General features: G+C 40.4%; 1 protein-coding gene across 1 annotated transcript in view; it reads left to right on the top strand.

Annotated features, from left to right (window-relative positions):
• DNAH8 (dynein axonemal heavy chain 8) overlaps window positions 1-20,747 on the top strand; it is a 319,171-nt gene that overhangs the window by 151,077 nt on the left and 147,347 nt on the right. The window contains exons 40-48 of the mRNA XM_053603542.1: window positions 1,179-1,281; window positions 2,259-2,363; window positions 2,739-2,900; window positions 7,486-7,710; window positions 10,393-10,565; window positions 11,829-12,007; window positions 17,892-18,079; window positions 19,059-19,145; window positions 19,240-19,347. Of these exons, the coding sequence (XP_053459517.1) occupies window positions 1,179-1,281; window positions 2,259-2,363; window positions 2,739-2,900; window positions 7,486-7,710; window positions 10,393-10,565; window positions 11,829-12,007; window positions 17,892-18,079; window positions 19,059-19,145; window positions 19,240-19,347 (1,330 nt within the window). The remainder of the gene's footprint in view (window positions 1-1,178; window positions 1,282-2,258; window positions 2,364-2,738; window positions 2,901-7,485; window positions 7,711-10,392; window positions 10,566-11,828; window positions 12,008-17,891; window positions 18,080-19,058; window positions 19,146-19,239; window positions 19,348-20,747) is intronic.

Below are 20,747 nucleotides of genomic sequence, written 5' to 3'. Positions count from 1 at the left end.
CTAGATAGCTTTAAAGCAACATAAATTCATTCTCCCATAGTTATGGAGGTAAGAAGTGTGAAATCAAGCTGTCAGCTCCCTCTGAAGCTTCCAAGGGAAGACCCTTTCTTGCTTCTTCCAGCTTCTGGTGGCTCTAGGAGTTCCTTGCCTTGTTGCATAATTGCAATCCCGGTCTCTGCCTCACCTGGCTTCTCTTCTTCCCGTGTGTCTCTTAACGATGACATCTGTCATTGGATTCAGGCTGATGGATAATCTGAAGTGATCTCTCCTCAAGGTCCTTGACTTCATTACATTTACAAAGAACCTTTTTCCAAACAAGGTCACATCCACAGATTCCAGCGAGTAGCACACGGACCTGTCTTTTGGGGGGAGGCACCATTTAACCCACTGTAGGCATGGGGAGTGGAAATGTGCTGTCCGAGAGCAACTAACTAGATGGATTCACATATAAAGTTCTTACAAGGCAATTCATGCTCAGTTTCTATTTGGAATGGAGTAATGATACACATATATCCTGGTTTGTCCAAGTTTATGTCTCTGCCCCCCCGTTACTCTCAAAATGTCCTGATTTAGAGATAAATTATGTGTCCCCCAAGTTCCCGATACTCTTAGGCCATACCAGGAAAGCCAAGTGATTGAGTGACTCAGAAGCTAAGATGGGAGGATTGCTTGAGGCCATGAGTTTGATACCAGCATGGGTAACATAGTGAGAAAGAAAATTGATTAATTTTTTTTTAATTAGCTGGGTGTAGTAACCTGCACCTGTAGTCCTAACTACTTGGGAGTCTGAGGCAGGAGAATCACCCGAGTCCAGAAGTTGGAGGCTGCAGTGACCTGTGATCGTCCTACTGCACTCCAGCCTGGGTGACGGAGGGCTCCTGATGAGAAAAGAGATGACAGGAGGTTATGGCATGGACTTTTGCTATTATCTGAGTGAAGACATTAGTGATTATATCTTAGAAAAAATTAGTGATTATATCTTAAAAATTCAGAAAAAATCTACTTGGGAGGCTGAGGCAAGAGAATCGCTTAAGCCCAGGAGTTGGAGGTTGCTGTGAGCTGTGTGATGCCATGGCACTCTAACGAGGGCCATAAAGTGAGACTCTGTCTCTACAAAAAAACAAAAAAAAAATTTCAGAAAAAATTACTTGGTAACATGCTGTTGGCTTTATTTGAAGGTATTTGGAGAAGAAGCGATTATTATTTCCAAGATTTTTCTTTGTATCTGATCCAGTTCTCTTGGAAATTCTTGGACAAGCCAGTGATTCCCACACCATACAGGTATGATCTAAGTATCTGTGACCGCAGATGCTTTTTCCACAGCATTAAAACCAAGAATAAAAGTGAAGCTAACCTCTTAAAAGTTCAAGTAGGAAAGAACAGCAGTAGAATCACGTTGATTATAAAATGTGCTATTTTCTGAATGTTGGAGCCTGTCAACCTGACGCAATCCTGTGGTGCTGGGCAGCAGGATTCCTTGACCCTGCTGCTCACTAGCTCTGTGACCTTGGCAAGTTTCTGAGTTTTCCTGTACCTCAGTTTTCTCAGGTATAAAATTGGTATATTAATGGTTCCCACATCATAGGATTGTTGTGAGGATTACATGAGATAATGTATAGCAAAGCAGCTAGCACATAGGATGTGTTCATTAACTAACTCGCCATTATGGGAATTTTACTCTACATACCCTTAACCTAAATAGGGATTGTGGTTTAGATTTGTATATTTTTCCTTCCAGAAATCTCAAATGCTTTTTGCCATTTCCAAGAGCAATACTTCCAAGAGGAAGAGAAAAACTATAGAGACCTGGGCATGGGAAGCAGGGAAGCCCCCAGCCCAGGGCCATTTCTGGATTGGGGATCTAAGAATGGTTAATATTATCCTGGAACAGTGCTGTGCAAGGTGGAGACAGAGGCAGAGAGAGGGCAGGACTGAGCTGTCTCTGGGAGACAGGACGGCTGGGGAAGTATGGCCCAGTCTCCATCAGGAGGAAGGCGACAGTCATTAGTCCAGTCTCCATAGTATTGGGATTGGGGGGCATTTATGGGACTCGCAGAAAACATGTGTAGGGCTGGATTTTAAATAGTGGGCCTCCAACTCAGTCAAGGGTCAAAGCAGAGTCTGTGTTTGTTTTGACAAAATAAAATATTAAGAAAAAATAAAGTATTAATAAATTAAATAAATAAAAATATCAAGGCTTTTAAACACATCCCAGTGGCCCCTGTGTGATGTTTTCACTTTGTCTTGTGCTCCGACAGCCACATCTGCCTGCCGTGTCCGACAACATCAATGAGGTGACATTTCACTCAAAAGACTATGACCGGATAATGGCTGTCGTATCAAGAGAAGGAGAAAAAATTGTTGTAAGTTTGCTTGGTTCAAATTTCATTATTAGGATTTCTTTAAAAACTTTGGATGAGAAGAATGCAATTCATTCATAGGGGGACAAAAAAGGAGAGCAGGTGGGCAGATAGCCCACGCTTTGTTATGAACTAGTTTGGGTGAATCATCTCTGGGACTCATTTTGTCATCTGTCCCATGAAAGTTCTACGCTGGGTAATCTCTACATATCCTTCCAACTATAGTATTAGATGATTTTACCCACATTTTAAATATTTCATATGAAATACTAAACTATTTGCTTTGCATTGAGGTACTTGGATCTGTTAAGTGCGTGGCATTTGTAGAAATACCAAGCTACTATCTGTTTGTAATATATTTGTAATTTTTTATTTTAGTTGGATAGTTCTGTTATGGCCAAAGGTCCTGTAGAGATTTGGCTTCTGGAATTGTTAAAAATGCAGATGTCTTCATTACATAACATCATTAGATCTGCGTTCTATCAGATCAGTGATTCGGGATTTCAACTCTTACCTTTCCTCAACCATTTTCCAGCACAGGTGAGAACACAGGGTGTTTAAATAATGGTTAATAGAAATGGAAATGAGTGGGGGAGGATATTTAACAGGTGGCCAGCTTGAGGGTGTGGAGCAGGCGTCCTCGAACTGCGGCCTGCGGGCCACATGAAGCAGTGTGAATTGTATTTGTTCCCGTTGTGTTTTTTACTTCAAAATAAGATATGTGCAGTGTGCATAAGAATTTGTTCATAGTTTTTTTTTTTAAACTATAGTCCGGCCCTCCAACGGTCTGAGGGACAGTGAATTGGCCCCCTGTTGAAAAAGTTTGAGGACGCCTGGTGTGGAGGCTGTTGTGGCTTTGAACTAGTTAGAGAGGCTCACCCACTCTCATCTAACCTCTGCTCACAACCACCTGCTTGTCAGCCTGTTGCCGTTCCAGGCCACCCCATCCTGTCTCCAGAAGAGGATATGCAGCTGTTTTCCCATTATTAAGGCCACACACCAAGGCTAAAACCACTGTGGGAAACATGTATATGTGTGTGTGTGTCTATACATACATAATATATATATTTGTAAACAGTCCTTGACTCATGATGGGGTTATATCCTGATAAACCCATTATAACTACTGAACTTCGTTGCTTAGCCTAGCCTGCCTTAAATGTGCTCGGAACACTAACATTAGCTACTGAGCCAAATCATCTAACATAGAGCCTATTTTATGAAAAACTATTGAGCACCTCAATTTCTGGAATACTTTACAGAAAGTGAAAAACAGAATGATTGTACTTGGCATAATCTTTTGAAGGAGTCTTCCTCATGCAACTAACTTTTTAAAAAGGGAAGACTCAGAGAGTCTGCAAGTTGGAGCAGGTCCCATGGGTTCATTAAATTTTCATTTAGGATAAATGAAAAGTGATGATTTGTGATCTGAGGCAGAGAGAACATGGATAGAAGGCAAAAGATATTCAGGGAAAATATTGGCGGTTTTTGTCTAAACTGTGTTTCTTCTCCACCCACATCTCCCATCCTGATTTCCTGATCCTGAATTCTAATCCACTGTGTGTGCAGACAGCTGAAATGATAGGAAATTATTTACTTCATAAGTGCCACATGGAATTAATGTGTACTGGAGAGAATATTTTAATAGTGTGACATTTTTGCATTGTTTGATATTGTTTTTATTAGCATTATTACCTTAGTGATAAAGCTTTATGAAATACTTTATTTGGTAAATTGAGAAAATAGCTCCTTAAACAAAATCAACATATTTTCTCTGTCCCAGGAGAGCCAGACACTATGTAACCAGTGTCTTTCAACCTTTTTTATCTCACGCACACTTGAACATGTAGTTAAACTTCCACGGCACACTTAAATTATGTTGATCAAAAAAAAAAATAAAAAGAGTAACAAAAAAGAATATACTTGCTGTGCTCTGAATGTCTTTCAAAAATAATTTAATTAATGATCTTCAGAAAATTTCATGGCATACCTGAGATCTTCTCACTGGCACACCAGTTGAAAATCACTGCTATATTTTCTGAAGGAGGGGCTCACTCTAATCTAGACTGAAGATTTGATATTACGCAGAGAGGTGCGAGCAAGTTCAAAACAGCGGTGAAGATGAGCAGGAAAGTTGACCAGCCATTAGGATTTTCTTTAGCATATATTCATTATTTTTAAAGCAGTTTTTCCAAATAACTGAAATTGTTCCACTATTAAGTTAATCTAATATTGTTTAAAATTTTTCACTGCTGCTTTTTTGTAAAATGTGTTTTAAAGATTATAATGGAACAGATCCTTGCTGCAAAAGTTTGGAAATTTTTGAAAAATATAAAAGCAGAAATAAAATTTCCCATATTTCTACCACCTGAAAATGATGACTATTTCCCTCCCACCTTCCTTTTTCTTTTTTAAATTGACATCATAATTGTACATATTTCTGGGATACCTAGTGATGTTTTGATACATATGTATAGTCATCAATTAGCATCAATTAGCATATCAATTAGCATATTCATCGTCTCAAACATTTATCACTTCTTTGTGTTGGGAATTTTTAGTATCCTCCTTGTAGCTATTTGAACCTATGTAATACAGTGTTGTTAACTACCGTCATCCTACGGTGGTATAGATGTTGTTAACTACAGTCATCCTACGGTGGTATAGATGTTGACTACAGTCATCCTACGGTGGTGTAGATGTTGTTGACTACAGTCATCCTACGGTGGTGTAGATGTTGACTACAGTCATCCTATGGTGGTGTAGATGTTGTTGACTACAGTCATCCTACGGTGGTATAGATGTTGACTACAGTCATTCTACGGTGGTGTAGATGTTGTTGACTACAGTCATTCTACGGTGGTGTAGATGTTGTTAACTACAGTCATCCTACGGTGGTATAGATGTTGACTACAGTCATTTGACGGTGGTGTAGATATTGTTGACTACAGTCATTCTATGGTGGTGTAGATGTTGTTAACTACAGTCATCCTACGGGGGTATAGATGTTGACTACAGTCATTCTACGGTGGTGTAGATGTTGTTGACTACAGTCATTCTACGGTGGTGTAGATGTTGTTGACTACAGTCATCCTATGGTGGTGTAGATGTTGTTAACTACAGTCATCCTACGGTGGTATAGATGTTGACTACAGTCATTCTACGGTGGTGTAGATGTTGTTGACTGCAGTCATCCTACGGTGGTATAGATGTTGTTGACTACAGTCATCCTATGGTGGTATAGAGCACTAGAACTCATTCCTTCCGTCTGGCTGTTTCCTTTAACCATACCTCTCTATTCCTCCTCCCCCTACCCTTCCCAGTCTCGTGTCCTGTTTCACTCTTTACTTCTATAATACCAACTTTTTTTTTACGTTCACATATGAGTGAGAACATGTGATACTTCCCAGTATTTTTTAATGTGCTTCTTAAAGTACGAAATAATATTGATGAGAATGAGCATTCTTTTGTTTTTAATGAAGCATCCTCCAGTTTTCACCATTAAGTCTCCTGCCTTCTTGGACTGAGTATAAAGCATAATTTCAACGGTTTTTGGTGACTCAGGCTAATCATTTTAAAGAGCTGCTTTTGGATATATATCATCATGCCGTGGTTTTTCAAGGTCTGCTGGTCTGTTTGCCTTTAAGTCAGGCCGCTGCTTTACTTTTGTATATTTTCTCCTTTCCTATGTTGGGCCACCTTCTGCTGCCATCGGGGCCAGAATCTGCTTGCTCCTGGGGACTTCCCAGCACCAGTTACTTTCTCTACGTCCCATTGCTTACTTCAGCTGGGTGCTTTCATTTATGTTTACCTGTGCACCCCAAGATTGGCCACTGTGTAGAAGGAAAAGTGTAAAACTGATAGGCAATGGGTGCTCTTCTGGTTTTTCCCACTGTCAAGCCCATGCCAAGCAGCATCCACACGTGGCCCACCTGGCTTCTGGTCCCCTGCCAAGTGCGGGAGTCTCTTTTTGTTCCGAATAATCTTGGATGTATTGCTTGACTCCAGGAATGAACAAGGGACAGTTGTTTCAGTGAGGGGTTGGGAGTGGGTCATGTTCAGGCTACTTTTATACTTTTAGTACCTTTTCTGCGGCAGACATTGTAGGCCGAAGGTCACAATCTCTCACAATGTCTTTATGCCTTCATTAAGATACAGAAGATACAAACTTCTCCCTTCTCACTTAAGATGGAAAAGTAGACAAGATACAGATGTTAGAGAAAGTGATAGATCAAGAAAGGAGATAGGCAGCGTATTGTTTTTAGAAGAGCAAACAGACTTACAGAAAACCTGCTCAAGGAAAAATACCTCATAGAAAGTTCATTAATTCCATTTGCTTTTCTGGAGAAAGAACAATCATTGCATGAATGTATCTGGTACCTTCAGGCCTGGCAGGTTTAGGCCGTCTACAGAAAAGTTTCCTAATCATTTTCTATAACATACATATCGTTCAATAAATGGTAGCCAGGTTCTGCGCCTGTAGCACAGTGGTTATGGAGCTAGCCACATACACCTGAGCTGGTGGGTTCGAATCCAGCCCGGGCCTGACAAACAACAATGATGGCTGCAACAAAAAATAGCTGGGCGTTGTGGCGAGAGCCTGTAGTCCCAGCTACTTGGGAGGCGGAGGCAGGAGAGTCGCTTGAGCCTGGGAGTTGGAGGTTGCTGTGAGCTGTGATGCTACGGCCCTCTACCCAGGGTGATGGCTTGAGGCTCTGTCTCAAAAAAAAAAAAAAAAAAAAATAGCCGGGTGTTGTGGCAGGCACCTGTAGTCCCAGCTACTTGGGAGGCTGAGGCAAGAGGATTGCTTAAGCCCAAGAGTTTGAGGTTGCTGTGAGCTGTGATGCTACAGCACTCTACCAAGGGCAACATAATGAGACTCTGTCTAAAAAAAAAAAATAGCCATTATTTGAATGATTATTTATCTATATAATCAATATGATCAAATATTAATGGTTAAAACTTTAAATGTTGTTACCCTATTTAGAAGCAGAGAAATGTATGTCTCTTTTTTAGTTTAAAATGAATAAAATCCTGTCACCTCATACAAATAAGTGACCACAAAATTTTACTGCAAATGTACTTTAATTATTTGGCAAATTTAAATATATCTACTGGATTTTTAGGTTGGACTTCTAGGAATTCAGATGTTGTGGACACATGATTCAGAAGAGGCTTTAAACAATGCAAAAGATGACAGGAAGATCATGCAAGCGACCAACCAGAAATTTTTGGACCTTCTCAACACTCTTATTAGTCAGACGACCCATGACCTAACCAAGTTTGACAGAGTGAAGTTTGAAACTCTCATTACCATCCACGTGCATCAGAGAGATATTTTTGATGACTTGGTAAATTATCTATTGTTCTTAATTTAAAGTAATTTAACATACTAATTAATAATGAATAATTAAGGATTACACATATTGCCTGACTTATATGAACTTCCTATCTACTTGATTCATTTTTCAAAACAGTCTCCCTCGACACCATGCCTACAAATATCCATACCAGGTGGTTTAAACAACCATGTTTGTGTGTGTTTTCGTTTGGCATTTTGAAAATCTGGAATCAGTTGATGTTATATGAATCAACTAATTGTTCCATAAAACCAAATGACCAGGATGTGATATAATTTAGGTGGGATTGGTTGTGGGCTGACTGGGAAGGAAGCCCAGGCTGGGTGGAATTGAGCCTCAGGGAACTCTCACTCTGACAGCATGCAGCCAGACATTGGGGCTGGACAGGGACAAGGTTCTGTAGGGGGACAGTGAGAAGGGTGGTATTTGAATTTGCTTTGGAAACAGGACTCTAATCAGTTGCTTTGAGCAAGGCAAGGATTCTATTATGGGCTGGGGGCCCCAGTGGTTTTGATGTACTGATGTCTCACCGTTTTGAACTACCATTGCTTTGTTCTGCTTGATCTGACACATCTTAAAGGTATCTCTTTCCTTCATCAGAGATACATAGTTCATGCAAGTTGGGCCCTATTTTAGTGAATATGATCAAATTGTTTTGAACTTTCGTCCAAAGTTCTGGTAAGTTATATCTATTGAAGATTAGTGGAAGGACTCGCGGTCAGTCCATCTCTTCCCCTGCAGTCCGTGTCCTCACTCCGCTGACCCAGTTGCATTGAGACCACCTGGAAGTTTGTTAGGCCAGCAGACTCTCTGGCCTCCCTCCCCTAGACCTATTGAATCAGAATTGGCATTTTAACATATTCCCAGGTGATTTGTATTCATAGTAAAGTCTGAGAAAAACTGCTGTAGGATTTCTGTCCGGACCAAGCTGGTCTTTAGACCAAGCTGCATATTAGACACTGTTGTGGCTCTCTGCAGACGTGCTTCTGCTAATTGCAGTTGTTATGCTTTGTCATTGAAGTCCGCCTCAAGAAACACTAGTATGGAATTCATTATTGTTTCTGCTGTAAATATGCTTTTGAGGATGTCGAAACATTTCTTACTGTCTCCTAAAACTGAAATCCCATGGGAGAAATGTCTTTTAAAATTAAGTGCTGAACAAAGCTTTACTTTCCGTACAGAATGGGTTAAAAGAAACCCATACACAATGCAAACTGGTTATTATTTATTTATTTATTTATTGAGCTCATGTTCAGTTTGCATCCCACCTAAGATGAGACCTCCCGGCCAGCGTATATCAATACAGGAGCTGTCCAGGAAGTATCCAGCCACGCGTGTCTCTAGTTCTCATAGTACATGGCTGGATGTTTTCCAGACACCCCTAGTATGCGTGCAATGTTTAGAACAGCCTGATGGGCAGTAAGAACTCAATCAATATAGTAGCTATTCTTCTTCTTTTCTTCCTCCTCCACCTTCTTCTTATCACCCTAGCAGATTGTTGAAAGTACCTAGCTGACTGATCTCCTTAGCTGTGGGTTCTGTTTAGAGAGTAGAGTCCCTGGGCGCACGGCCAGCAGGACAAAGTTACCTGAACATAGCTTTTTTAAGGAGGGGAAGCAAGGCCACAGCAATGCAATAAATAACAATAAGAAAAAGCAAGACTGCAAACAGCAAGGTGTGTAGAGACCTGAATATCGTATGGTCACCACAGGTCTGTGTTCTAGTCTTAGCTGAAAGACCTGGCAGGGGGCCTGCTGGGTTGAAGACCAGTGAAGAGGACCAGTTGCCACTTTCCTATGTTGATTCCCTGAGTAGGCATCACTGGGGTTTCTCCCAAGTTTCCCAGTGGAAAGTCATAAGCAATTCAAAATGTGGGTTGTGTTGGGATAGAATTCCTAGAAGTTCTTAACTGGCTTTATCTTTTCTAATGGACCATCCATGGCCATGGGAGCCCAGCACCTCTTGTTCCACACGCATGAGCTGGTGACCATGCAGGTTGGGTGGCTTGGCTGTGGTGCTGGTGCAGGAAGACACATGGACATCCGTCCTCAGGCACTTTCCTGCCAATCCATTCCTTCTGTGGCTTCCAGTGGCCCTGAGGACAATTCTCAAACCCTTTCTCATGGCCTTAGGAAGCCTCAACTCTCATTCTTTCTCTAGATCCCCGGATACTTCACCTGTACTGAACTTTTTTCAGTTCCTTGAACGTGCCAACCAGATCTCCTGGGCCTTTGCCCACAGCACTTTCTCCTCCCACACTCATTACCCCTTATGTTTTATTTCCAGGCTAATTTCTACAGTTCATCCAGATTTTAGTTTAGATGTTTTTGTTTTTGTTTTTTTCTCTGAGCACTCTTCTCAGACCCCCCTAATCAAGGGTCGGTCCTCCTGCTACCTGTATTCAGGGGCCCTGAATTTTGGAGGTAGTGCTTCTTATACTGTATTGCAATGACACGTTTCACTGTTTGTCTTTTGCCCTTGGTTGTTAAGCTGTAGGAGGCTGGAACCATGTCTGTCTCTGTTCACTCAGCACAGTGAAGCACAAGAAGGAACTCAATAAACGCTTGTTAAATGAGGAGAATCAGTTCAATGAGTGAATGAAAAGTCCCTTATGCTTATGTTTTATACAATTACAATTCCATATGTAACATTTTTGTATTTCATGTTTTTAAGGTAAAAATGCATATCAGATCAGCTACCGATTTTGAATGGCTAAAGCAAAGCAGATTTTATTTTAAGGAAGATTTGGATCAAACTGTGGTGTCTATTACAGACGTTGATTTTATTTACCAGAATGAATTTCTGGGATGTACTGATCGTCTTGTGATCACGCCATTAACGGATAGGTAGGAGACACAGTTTTTGTTATTCCATTTTGTAACCTTAAAATGTGCTTAAAATTGTTTTAAAATTGCATTGAAATAGTAACTAAAGCAAACTGCTGTCGTGTTGGGGACATGCTGGCTCATTAAAGTCACTCTAACAATGAAATAACTGTGACTGCTACTTAAACATAGATGTGCATTAAACTTTTATGAAATAGAGATTAGAGGCAAGCTCAAATGTTGACTGTCAGTAATTTAATAGTGAATTTTCGAATGTAAGATGAAAAATTATTCCTGGAACCATAAAAGAAGTTGTTAAAAATGCAAAGAAGGAAGGTACTTTGGAGATCATCTAATTCAGTGTTTTGGTTTCCCAGATGTGGAAATTGATAACCTGAGGTGAAGCTTCTTAGCCAAGTCTGAGTAATTAGTCAGGGGCAGATCCCCGCATATTTTTTTCCAATATATGTCACGAGGCAGGCACTGGGTCTTTTTCATCTTTGGATATCCCATGTGCATAGCAGACACTCAATAAATGTTCACAGAATTACTTAAATTGGGTTATATGATGTTAGCTCTGCTGTCACTTTGAGGAGGGCTGCCTCCCCTGGACGTGTGTATGCCCAGTGCCACTGAACCACACGTTTGTCTCTGTGTTTCTCTTCCACTGGTGTTAACATAGTAAGCTTCATGTCTCACGAAGCTTTATGAATATCTTTACTGCGTTTTACTTAGATCCACCAAATACAACAGAATCTGGGCCATGGCTACAGGAAATGCATTACATTATCCTTTGTATTTCTCTAAATGAATGCAACAGCCACCTCATGGTTAACTGACTTTGCAGTGGTGTGCTGGAGCTGACCTGTATCGGCCTGGGATGGCCAACTATGTGCATTTTGGCCCCGTTTTGTGATGTCACATTGGTAGCTTGTCACTGGCCATGGTGGAAGTATTTGTACCACAGAAACTGGTGACATGAAAATCAGGTTAGAGAGCCAGATGCTAAACACCTGCCAGCACAGCAGTGGTTATTTGGTTTCCTTACTGTCCACAGTGGGAGGAAGGCCTGAAGGGTTTAAGTCAGGGTGGAGCGATTTAAAAGTTTGTGCTGAGAAATCTAGAATCTCAAGTGCCTTAGCCTTGTAGAGTTGCCTCTTTTATGGGAGCTACTCAAACTCTAAAATAAACAGGCCCATTTCAATCACCTCGGGCTTTTGCTGTGCTTTCCTGTAACACCTGTCACCCCGTACTCACAATGCTTCATCTGATCAACACTTGCAGATGCTACATCACGCTGGCGCAGGCTTTGGGGATGAACATGGGAGGTGCTCCAGCAGGACCTGCAGGCACCGGCAAAACAGAAACCACGAAGGACATGGGAAGGTGTTTGGGAAAATACGTGGTTGTGTTCAACTGCTCAGATCAAATGGATTTCAGGGGCCTCGGGAGGATTTTCAAAGGCAAGTGTCAAACAGTATTAAGTTATTTTTATTTCCCTCTAACATTGTTTTCTGGTAGAAGGCTGAGGTGACATAATCAACATTAGTGTGGGTTGGTCCATGTGATGCTGCCATTTTCATATGGCCAGATCATCATAAATTGCACATAGTTCAGTACTATTGCTGAGATATCATCTATCCATTGACCGTGCATTGGATTATGAAAATAGGATCAATTTATAATTGCCTAAATCAATAGTGGAGGAGATAAGAGGAAGCAGGCAAATGGGTGACACATGTGACTTCTCTTCCTGCATTAAATCTTACTGAAGTGAGAGATTTTTAAAAAAGTAGAGCAACATTGGAAAATAAGAAGGGGGGGTGGTGGTCATCAGCCGGTGGGAAGTGTTGAGAAAATCCCGAAAGGTGGGGAGGAGGTGATGCCAGATGGACAGAGGACACTTGGTCCTTGGTGGTCTTCTCTTTTCAATCTACATGAATTCTTTTGATGACCTCATGCAGACCGAGTTTCAAATACCATCTGGATGACAACTTCCAAATTCCTGTCTCCAGCTCAGGCTTCTCCTTGAAACTCTGGATTCATTTGTACAACTGTCAACTTGACATCTCCTCTTAAATTCACCATATCCAAAACCCAACTCCCAATCTCCCTGCCAGCTTTCTCCATCTCACTAAATGGTCACTCCATTCTTCCTGTTGCTCAGACAAGAAAAAACAAACCCAAACAAATAAAAAACCTCAAAATAAAAAAACTACTTTGACCATCCTTTACTCTTCTTTTCCTCTCCCATACTCAGATCCAATCTGCCAGCAAACACTATTGGTTCTCCCTTCAAAATACACCTTTTGTCTGAACACCTCTTCTCATCCCCACTGTGGTCATCTTGATTCAGGCCACAATGGTCTCTCCCTGGACCATCCAGTCAACTTCCTCCTGGGTGTCCCGGTGTCCTTCTCCTCCATTCCAGTCTCCAAGTGGCAGCCCGGTGATCCTCCTTCATGGGAGTTGGGTCATGACACTCTTCAGATGGCAGCCTTCCAGTGGCTTCACCTAGAGGAAAAGCCACAGTCCCCACAGCAGTCCTATGTTGTCCTCCGTGATCAGACCTTTCCTTCCCACACCCCCACTGTATTGTTCTGAGCTTCTGACTGCCTCTCACGGGGGTGTCCAAACTGTGGCCCATGGGCTGCACGCATATTATGTGAAGACTGTTTTATATGTGGTGTTGGATATCAGGAAAATTATGCAGTGACGTTTTTTTGCTGATCAGCTTTCATTAGTGTTTGTGTATTTAATGTGTGGCCCAAGACACCCCGACCCTCTCCCTTTCTCTGCTACAGCCACATTGAGCTTCCTGAGGTTTCTCGGACATCTGAAGCATACTCCTTTCTTAGAACCCCCACGCTTGCTATTTCTTAGGGTCTTTCCCCCAGGCATCCATCCACATGGCTCACCTGATAAACTGTCAGGGGAAACATACTGCTAAAAATTTGAAAGCATTATCTTTGATATGATGTAAAACAGATATTTTCATTACCATCATTTCTGTTCATCATTGCGTTGTAATCCTAGCCAGTGCAGTAAGGAACAGAAACAACAACAAGAACACAAATATTGGGAAGAAATAAACACAAAATTATTTACAAATGACACGGTAGACCATAAAGGAAATTCAACACATTTATAGAAAAATTGAATTTTGCAAGTTTATTAGAACACCAAATTAATACAAAAATCAATTTTACTTCTATAAACCACAAGGAATAGAAAATGAAAATTTTAGAAGGTTACCATTCAGAACATAATTAAGAGTGTGGTATTGGGGCAGGGATAAATAGACCAGCAGAATATAACAGAGAATGAAGACACAGGCCAAGGACATTGACATATGATAAAGGTAGTATTGAGAATCAGTGATGAAGAGATGGACTTTACAACAAGCGGTTCTGGAACAATAGATGATTAATATTTAACAAGATAAATTAGATCCCTGCCTCACATCGTACACAACAAACAGTGCTGGGAGATTAGATGCCTGAAATGAGTAAGGCAAAACTGTATAGTTTTTTGGAAGGTAATGCAATCAGACAATTCTGTTTTTATAATAGAAAGGTTTGTAATAGAAAAGTCACAAAGCATAAAGAAAAGATACATTTATCTATCCTGCGTTAAAAACTTCTGTTTAACAATAAGTGCCAAAAAGAGAGTGAAAAGTCATATCAGAAATTTGGAAAAGGCCTTAGCAACAAATATTACTTACGAAGAGCTAGTATCCCAAATATATGAAGACTGCCTATGAATCAATGAGAAAAAGATCCCAACAGGGAAGGAGGAAGAGCCATTTCAAAGAGGAAGCAAACCAAATGACCAGCAGCCAAAGAGATGCGTATTGTAAGAAGAGTCCATCACATTAGCAAAAACTTAAGTGGGGCATTTTTGATCTTTGGTAAGGTCGGGGCAAGGGAGACACTCATCCACTCCTATAGGAGTGTCAAATCTTTTTTTTTGAGACATATTCTCACTATGTTCAGCCCTCAGTAGAATACCATGGTGTCACAGCTCACAGCAACCTCAAACTCTTTGGCTTAAGTGTTTCTCTTGCCTCAGCCTCCCAAGTAGCTGGGACTATAGGCACCCGTTGCAGTTGTCACTGTTGTTTAGCTGGCCCTGGGCTGTGTTCGAACCCACCAGCCTTGGTGCATGTGGTTGGCACTATAACCACTGTGCTACAGGCGCCGAGCCAGAGTGTGAAATCTTTTCATTGACCTTATTATTATTTTTGGTTTTCAAAGTTTTTTTTATTGTTTGGGATTCATGGAGGGTATGAAGAATTAGGTTACACTGATTGCATTTGTTAGATAAGGTCCCTCTTATAATTGTGTCCTACAAGCAAGAGGTGGGCCATACACCATAGCCCCCCAGCCTCCTCCCTTCCCCCCCTCCCCGCTTCTTCCTTCTCCTATCCCCCATTGTATTAGCTCATCTACTGGCTTCATATTAACTGACATTACATGTGTGTTCTCAGCTAGCCCACCCTTTGGTATCTATTCAGATAAACTGGACTTGTGTTGGGGGAATGAGTGAGAATATTCTCAGCAGCATTGCTTGTAACAGCAAACAATTGGCGACAACCCCAAGTATCCTCTACGGTGGTGTGGATACATAGATTGTGAACATAATAATTTATATGTCACATAAAAAGGAAAGAAAGTATTATATAGGAAATGATGTAGAGTAATGCTATATAGTGGTAAAAAGGAGTAACTCAGGACGCCTTGACATAGTGCAGTCTCATAAACAAAGAGTAAAGGAAGCCAGTCTCCTAAACTTACATACAGCATCATTAAATTTGTTTAACACTGAAAAGTGGGTAAAACTAAAAATAAATTATGTAGGTATGTATACATAGTGAAGAATAGCAAGAAAATGATTGAGTTTCGCTGCTCCTCCCTCTGGGAGGAAGGTAGGAAGGAGAATGTGGTTGGGGAGAAATGCACTGAAGATTCCCTGTATTAAAAACTGTGAGTTCACCAGCCAGCCCTTCCTTTGAATGGGATGTGAAGATGTCTTTGTTGCAGATACAGTGAGACTGCACATCCAGATCTTAACTTTATTTACCTTGATGTAGGAATTATTTATATATGAAATTATATAGCCTTTATGTGTTATGTCTCCATTTAAGAAGGTGGAAAAAATATAAGCTACATACAGAAAATCTTTTAACATATCTGACAAAAGATTAATAATATTCAGTGTTTTAAAATATTCTTTTTAAATCATTAAGAGACACAAAATAAAATAATGAAATAATCATTCTCACTCCTGTTAGATTGGCAAAAGTGGGAAAGTCCGACAAAACCACAGCTGGTAAGGATGTTTAAAACTGTACCTCTTAGTACTTGTGTGTGTGTAAATTGGTGGAAGTGCTTCAGAGAACAGGTGGTAATGGCTGGTGAAGGGGAACATCTGCATCCTCTCCGACCCAGCCTTTCACCCCTTCCACGTACTGCAGGAAGACAGGAGCGAGACTGCTCCATTGTCAGGAACAACCCAGTACCCATCGAGTATGGGATGGACATTTAAACTGGTGTGTTTGTGCAATGTAATGCTATTCAATACAGTTAGATGTACATGTATTGGCACAGATAAATAAATCTCAGAACAATAAGACCAAACAAAAAAATCACAGTGCAGAAGGACATGTAAAGTATTTAGATAGATGCATAATAAATTTGAGCAAGCAAAGTAAATAGTGTTTGTGAGTAAACATACAAGAGCAGTAGTTTAAAAGCACGGCTAGGAACCACTGACATGAAATTCAGGACAGAAGTTACCTCTGGGGAAGGAGGGCGTATAAATCCCTGAGAGGACATTCATGAACTTGAACTGTCATTCTAATGCTCTACTGTTTAGAATGAAATTGGAAGCAAAATGTTAAGAGTTGATAAGTGGGTACATGTTTATTCATTATATTGTTCTTTATGATCGCCTGTGTGTTGAAAGATTGCTGAAAACCCCAGCAACCATTTTCTAAGCAAGCAGAAAGGTTCTTCCGCCCCTGAGCTGAGAGCCGGGGATGGCGGAGAGAAGGACAGGCTTGAGGTGGCCTGAGAATCCCGAAGTGATGGCGGAAGTCACAGAAAAAGAAAAGGAAGTGCCTGTCTCCAGTATTTTCCCCCCTTATAAAAGCTGTAACACAGTTCTCTGAAGTGGGAGTCTGGAAAACGATCTTCCCCTGATGGGAGGTAATGTCAGAGAGGAAAGGCAAGGAACTGGGTCAGACTGCCAGCCCCATGTCCAGAGGGAAGCTTCTCTGCCTGTCCCACCCCTTCCTGCTCATCACAAGCAGCAGGCACGCACCCTGCAGACGCGAACATTTGGGATGAGGGAATAGACAGTCAGAACCATTGCGCAGAGTTAATAACGTCTCATAAAATATTTTAAGAACTTAGGGAGATTTTAAGAACATAGAGATCTACTGATCACTAAATCAGTAGAAGAAACAGGAAAAAAAAAAACACCTCAAAATAAAATGAATAGTTTCAGAGATTCAAGAATATCACATTCAACCTGTTAAAGAAAAACAGGCTATGACTACTGTGAGAAAAGAACTATTGGAATTCTTGGAAATGGAAAGTGCAAATTAAAAAAAAAAACAAAAAAAAACTTTCTTGAGTTGGCATATTTAGCCAAGAGAATACATTGTGAAAAGACAAAGAAAGAAAACTTAAGAGACATAAGGATATAATATGCAAACACACACAGGCATCACCACCCCCCACCCCCATAATGGCAATTCCTACAGGGGAGAGAAGAAATAGTGAGAGTGGGGGAGGCATCTTGTGTAGCTGGAAGGCGATTCAGCTTTTCATCTGTAGCAATTAAACAGGAGCCATGTTCACAAGATCCGGGTCTCTCTTAGTGTTAAGTTTTATAATAAATAAATGAAGATCCCGTTGGCCATTCTTTGCCTCAGCCTGACATTTCTACCTGGTTGCAGTAAAAAAGGAACAAAAAGATGTGATGTGACAAGGCATTTCTTGTTTTGGCAGTTTCCTCAAACACTGTGTGGCTCCTTCCATCCCCACCGAAGGTGGCACTTTCAGACTAGAACAAATTTTGTCACTCTTCAGCGTCCCTGGGTATAACGACATATCTATACCTTCATTTTGTCAGTGTGCTATTTTGGTGATGATATATACAAATATGTAATTAAACCTCTATCACTGGAATTAAATATGTCACTCTAAACAGCCAAATACGAAACTTTACATAAATTCTGTTTTAATAGATAATTGAACGGGAGCACTTTGGAGAAATAACTGCTATCCGGAAGGTATATTACAGAGTGAAACTTTGCAAATTAACTGTTTTTCATGCCAGGTCTTGCACAGTCAGGTTCCTGGGGCTGTTTTGATGAGTTTAACAGAATTGAATTGCCTGTACTGTCAGTGGCGGCACAACAAATTTATATTGTTTTGACAGCAAGAAAAGAGAGGAAAAAGCAGTTCATTTTTTCTGATGGTGATTGTGTTGATTTAAATCCAGAATTTGGAATCTTCTTAACAATGGTGAGAACATAGGCTTTAAATGCAGTTTGATTAGTTTAATTGTTACAGGCTTAAATAAATGAAAGCAGATGTTAATGGGTACATGATTGACTATCCAGGAGTCGTGAGCTATTCTGTCTGTTGTATGATTTTTTTTTTGAGAAGCAAATACAGCCCAGACAGAAGATAAAATAATGTTAATGATAATAGCTACTATTTACTGAACATTTACAGTATGTAAGGTGTGGGATTAAATGTTCTGTGTACTGCATACCTCATGCTACTCTACAGTAACAAATACTTCTCAAATCTTAATTGCAAAGTATCTGGCCTCTTAACAATGCCCAGTAAGTGTTCCTGGGACCAAAGGTTTCTCAGTGAACTTGCCTGAAATAACTGACCCCTGTTTGCTGTACTTGCCTTTGAACTTCCAACCTTTCCTTTGGGACCTTTGGATCTGACCTATCATAGGAGGCCTTAGTTTCCTTTCCACCTTTTACTTTTTTCCTTTTCAATATTTTTCACGTCATTCCCTTCTTTATTTCTCTTCACCATGGGTTTTTGTCATCCAGAGAACTCGATGACTGCAAAGAATAATTGAAGAGATGAAATAAAACACACCTGAATAGGCTGAACAGCATAAAATCCTGAATTTCTTTTTCCTTTTTCAATCAATAACATATTTTAGACCATAATATCCAGGTATTTATTTTGTTTTCTATTCTGTTTCTTTAAGTCAGTAGACACGCAGATGCTTAAGTTTTGCTACACAAAATTGTGTATGCGACTTTAGTAATATAATGAAAATGGAAACGTGTAAAAGGAAGCGATATGAACATTAATAAATATGGATGTTTAATACACATTTTTGAGAAAACAAGGATGTTTGATGAATCTAATGTTTTTCAATACCACCCGAACTAAGGATTTAAAATTGGTTTGTGTTCAGAAAATGATGATTATATCAACAATTAAAAATTAAATATATTTTAACTTTTAGAACCCTGGATATGCTGGGCGCCAGGAACTACCAGAAAACTTGAAGATCCAGTTTAGAACGGTTGCTATGATGGTTCCTGATAGGCAGGTATGCGCCAGGATTTAAAACCATAATATAATTTATATTCTTTCCTGTTTTTCACTAAAGTTGTAGAAAAAAATCTCACTATATTGTTTTTCAGATCATTATGCGAGTTAAACTTGCAAGCTGTGGTTTTCTTGAAAATGTTATCCTGGCTCAAAAATTTTATGTTCTTTACAAACTCTGTGAAGAGCAACTTACCAAACAGGTAACTTTGTCTATCTGTTTTTCCCTCAGCTATAGAATTTGGTTTTTCATTTTGCAGCTTTACCTCAATAAAGGCTCATCAGTGAGTTAAGAAAAAAATCTCATTGACTCTTTTTTAGAATGTACAGGGTATTCCAAAGGTTTCCCCTAAAGTTTCCACACATAGGGAAAAATGGGAAATTATATCTAAATGCACCTTTATTTGCAAAATATTCCTTATGGAATTTTGTGAAGAGGTGCCAAACAAATAGAAAATATTTTGTAAAATTTTGTTAAGAATATTTTTTTGGGTCAGCATCTGTGACTCAAGCAGCTAAGGCACCAACCAGCTACATACACCTGAGCTGGCCGGTTCGAATCCAGCCTGGGCCCGCCAATCAAATGACGGCTGCAACCAAAAAATGGCCGGGCGTTGTGGCAGGCGTCTGTGGTGCCAGCTACTTGGGAGGCGGAGGCAGGAGAATCGCTTGAGCCCAGGAGTTGGAGGTTGCTGTGAGCTGTGATGCCACAGCACTCTGTCTCAAGCCGTCATCCTGGGTAGAGTGCTGTGGCATCACAGCTCACAGCAACCTCCGACTCCTGGGCTCAAGCAACCTCCAACTTGACTCTCCTGCCTCAGTTTTTCTATTTTTAGTAAAGATGGGGATGGAGGGGGTCTTGCTTTTGCTTAGGCTGGTCTTCAACTCATGAGCTCAAGCTATTGACCTGCCTAGGCCTCCCAGAGTGCTAGGATTACAGGCGTGAGCCACCGCACCCGGCCTTTTGTTATGAATATTTGTAAATGAAGGTACATTTAATTACAATTTTCCATTTTCCCTATATATGGCAACTTTAGTGGCAATCTTTGGGACACCCTGTATTTATAATTAATTTGACCTATTAGTTATGTATTTTTTAAAGCTTTTTATTCTGAAATAACTGTAGATTTGCAGGAAGTTGTGAAGAAATACACAAGAGGCTCTATGCATTTCACATTGCCTCCACTAATGTTGGCGTCTTGTAACTGCCATATGATAACTAAGCCAGAAAATTGATACTGGAATGATCCACAGAGTTCATTAAAGTTTCTCCAGGTATACATGTTCACGTGTCTAATTGGGTGTATAGCTCTGTAGAATTATGTGACATGTATAGATTGAGGTAGTCACCACCACAGTCAAGACACAGAACTGTTCCATCTCAGGTCTCCCTCCTGCCACCCCTTTATAGCCACACTCCTCTTTCCCCCAGACCTCTAACCTGCTGCAGCCTCTAACCTTTTCTCCATCTCTGTAATTTTATTTCAAGAATGTCACGTCAACGGAACCATACAGTAGTACGTAGCCTGTTGACTGTACATTTAAAATCTACTGTGTTTTGCTCAGACAGTATTGTTTTCCAAAGCTATTTACGGTGTGAATA

This window comes from Nycticebus coucang, chromosome 9, assembly GCF_027406575.1.
Source record: "Nycticebus coucang isolate mNycCou1 chromosome 9, mNycCou1.pri, whole genome shotgun sequence".
Taxonomy (NCBI): domain Eukaryota; kingdom Metazoa; phylum Chordata; class Mammalia; order Primates; family Lorisidae; genus Nycticebus; species Nycticebus coucang.
The sequence above is the reverse complement of the archived record's forward strand: the minus strand, read 5'-3'. Positions and strand labels throughout refer to the sequence as shown.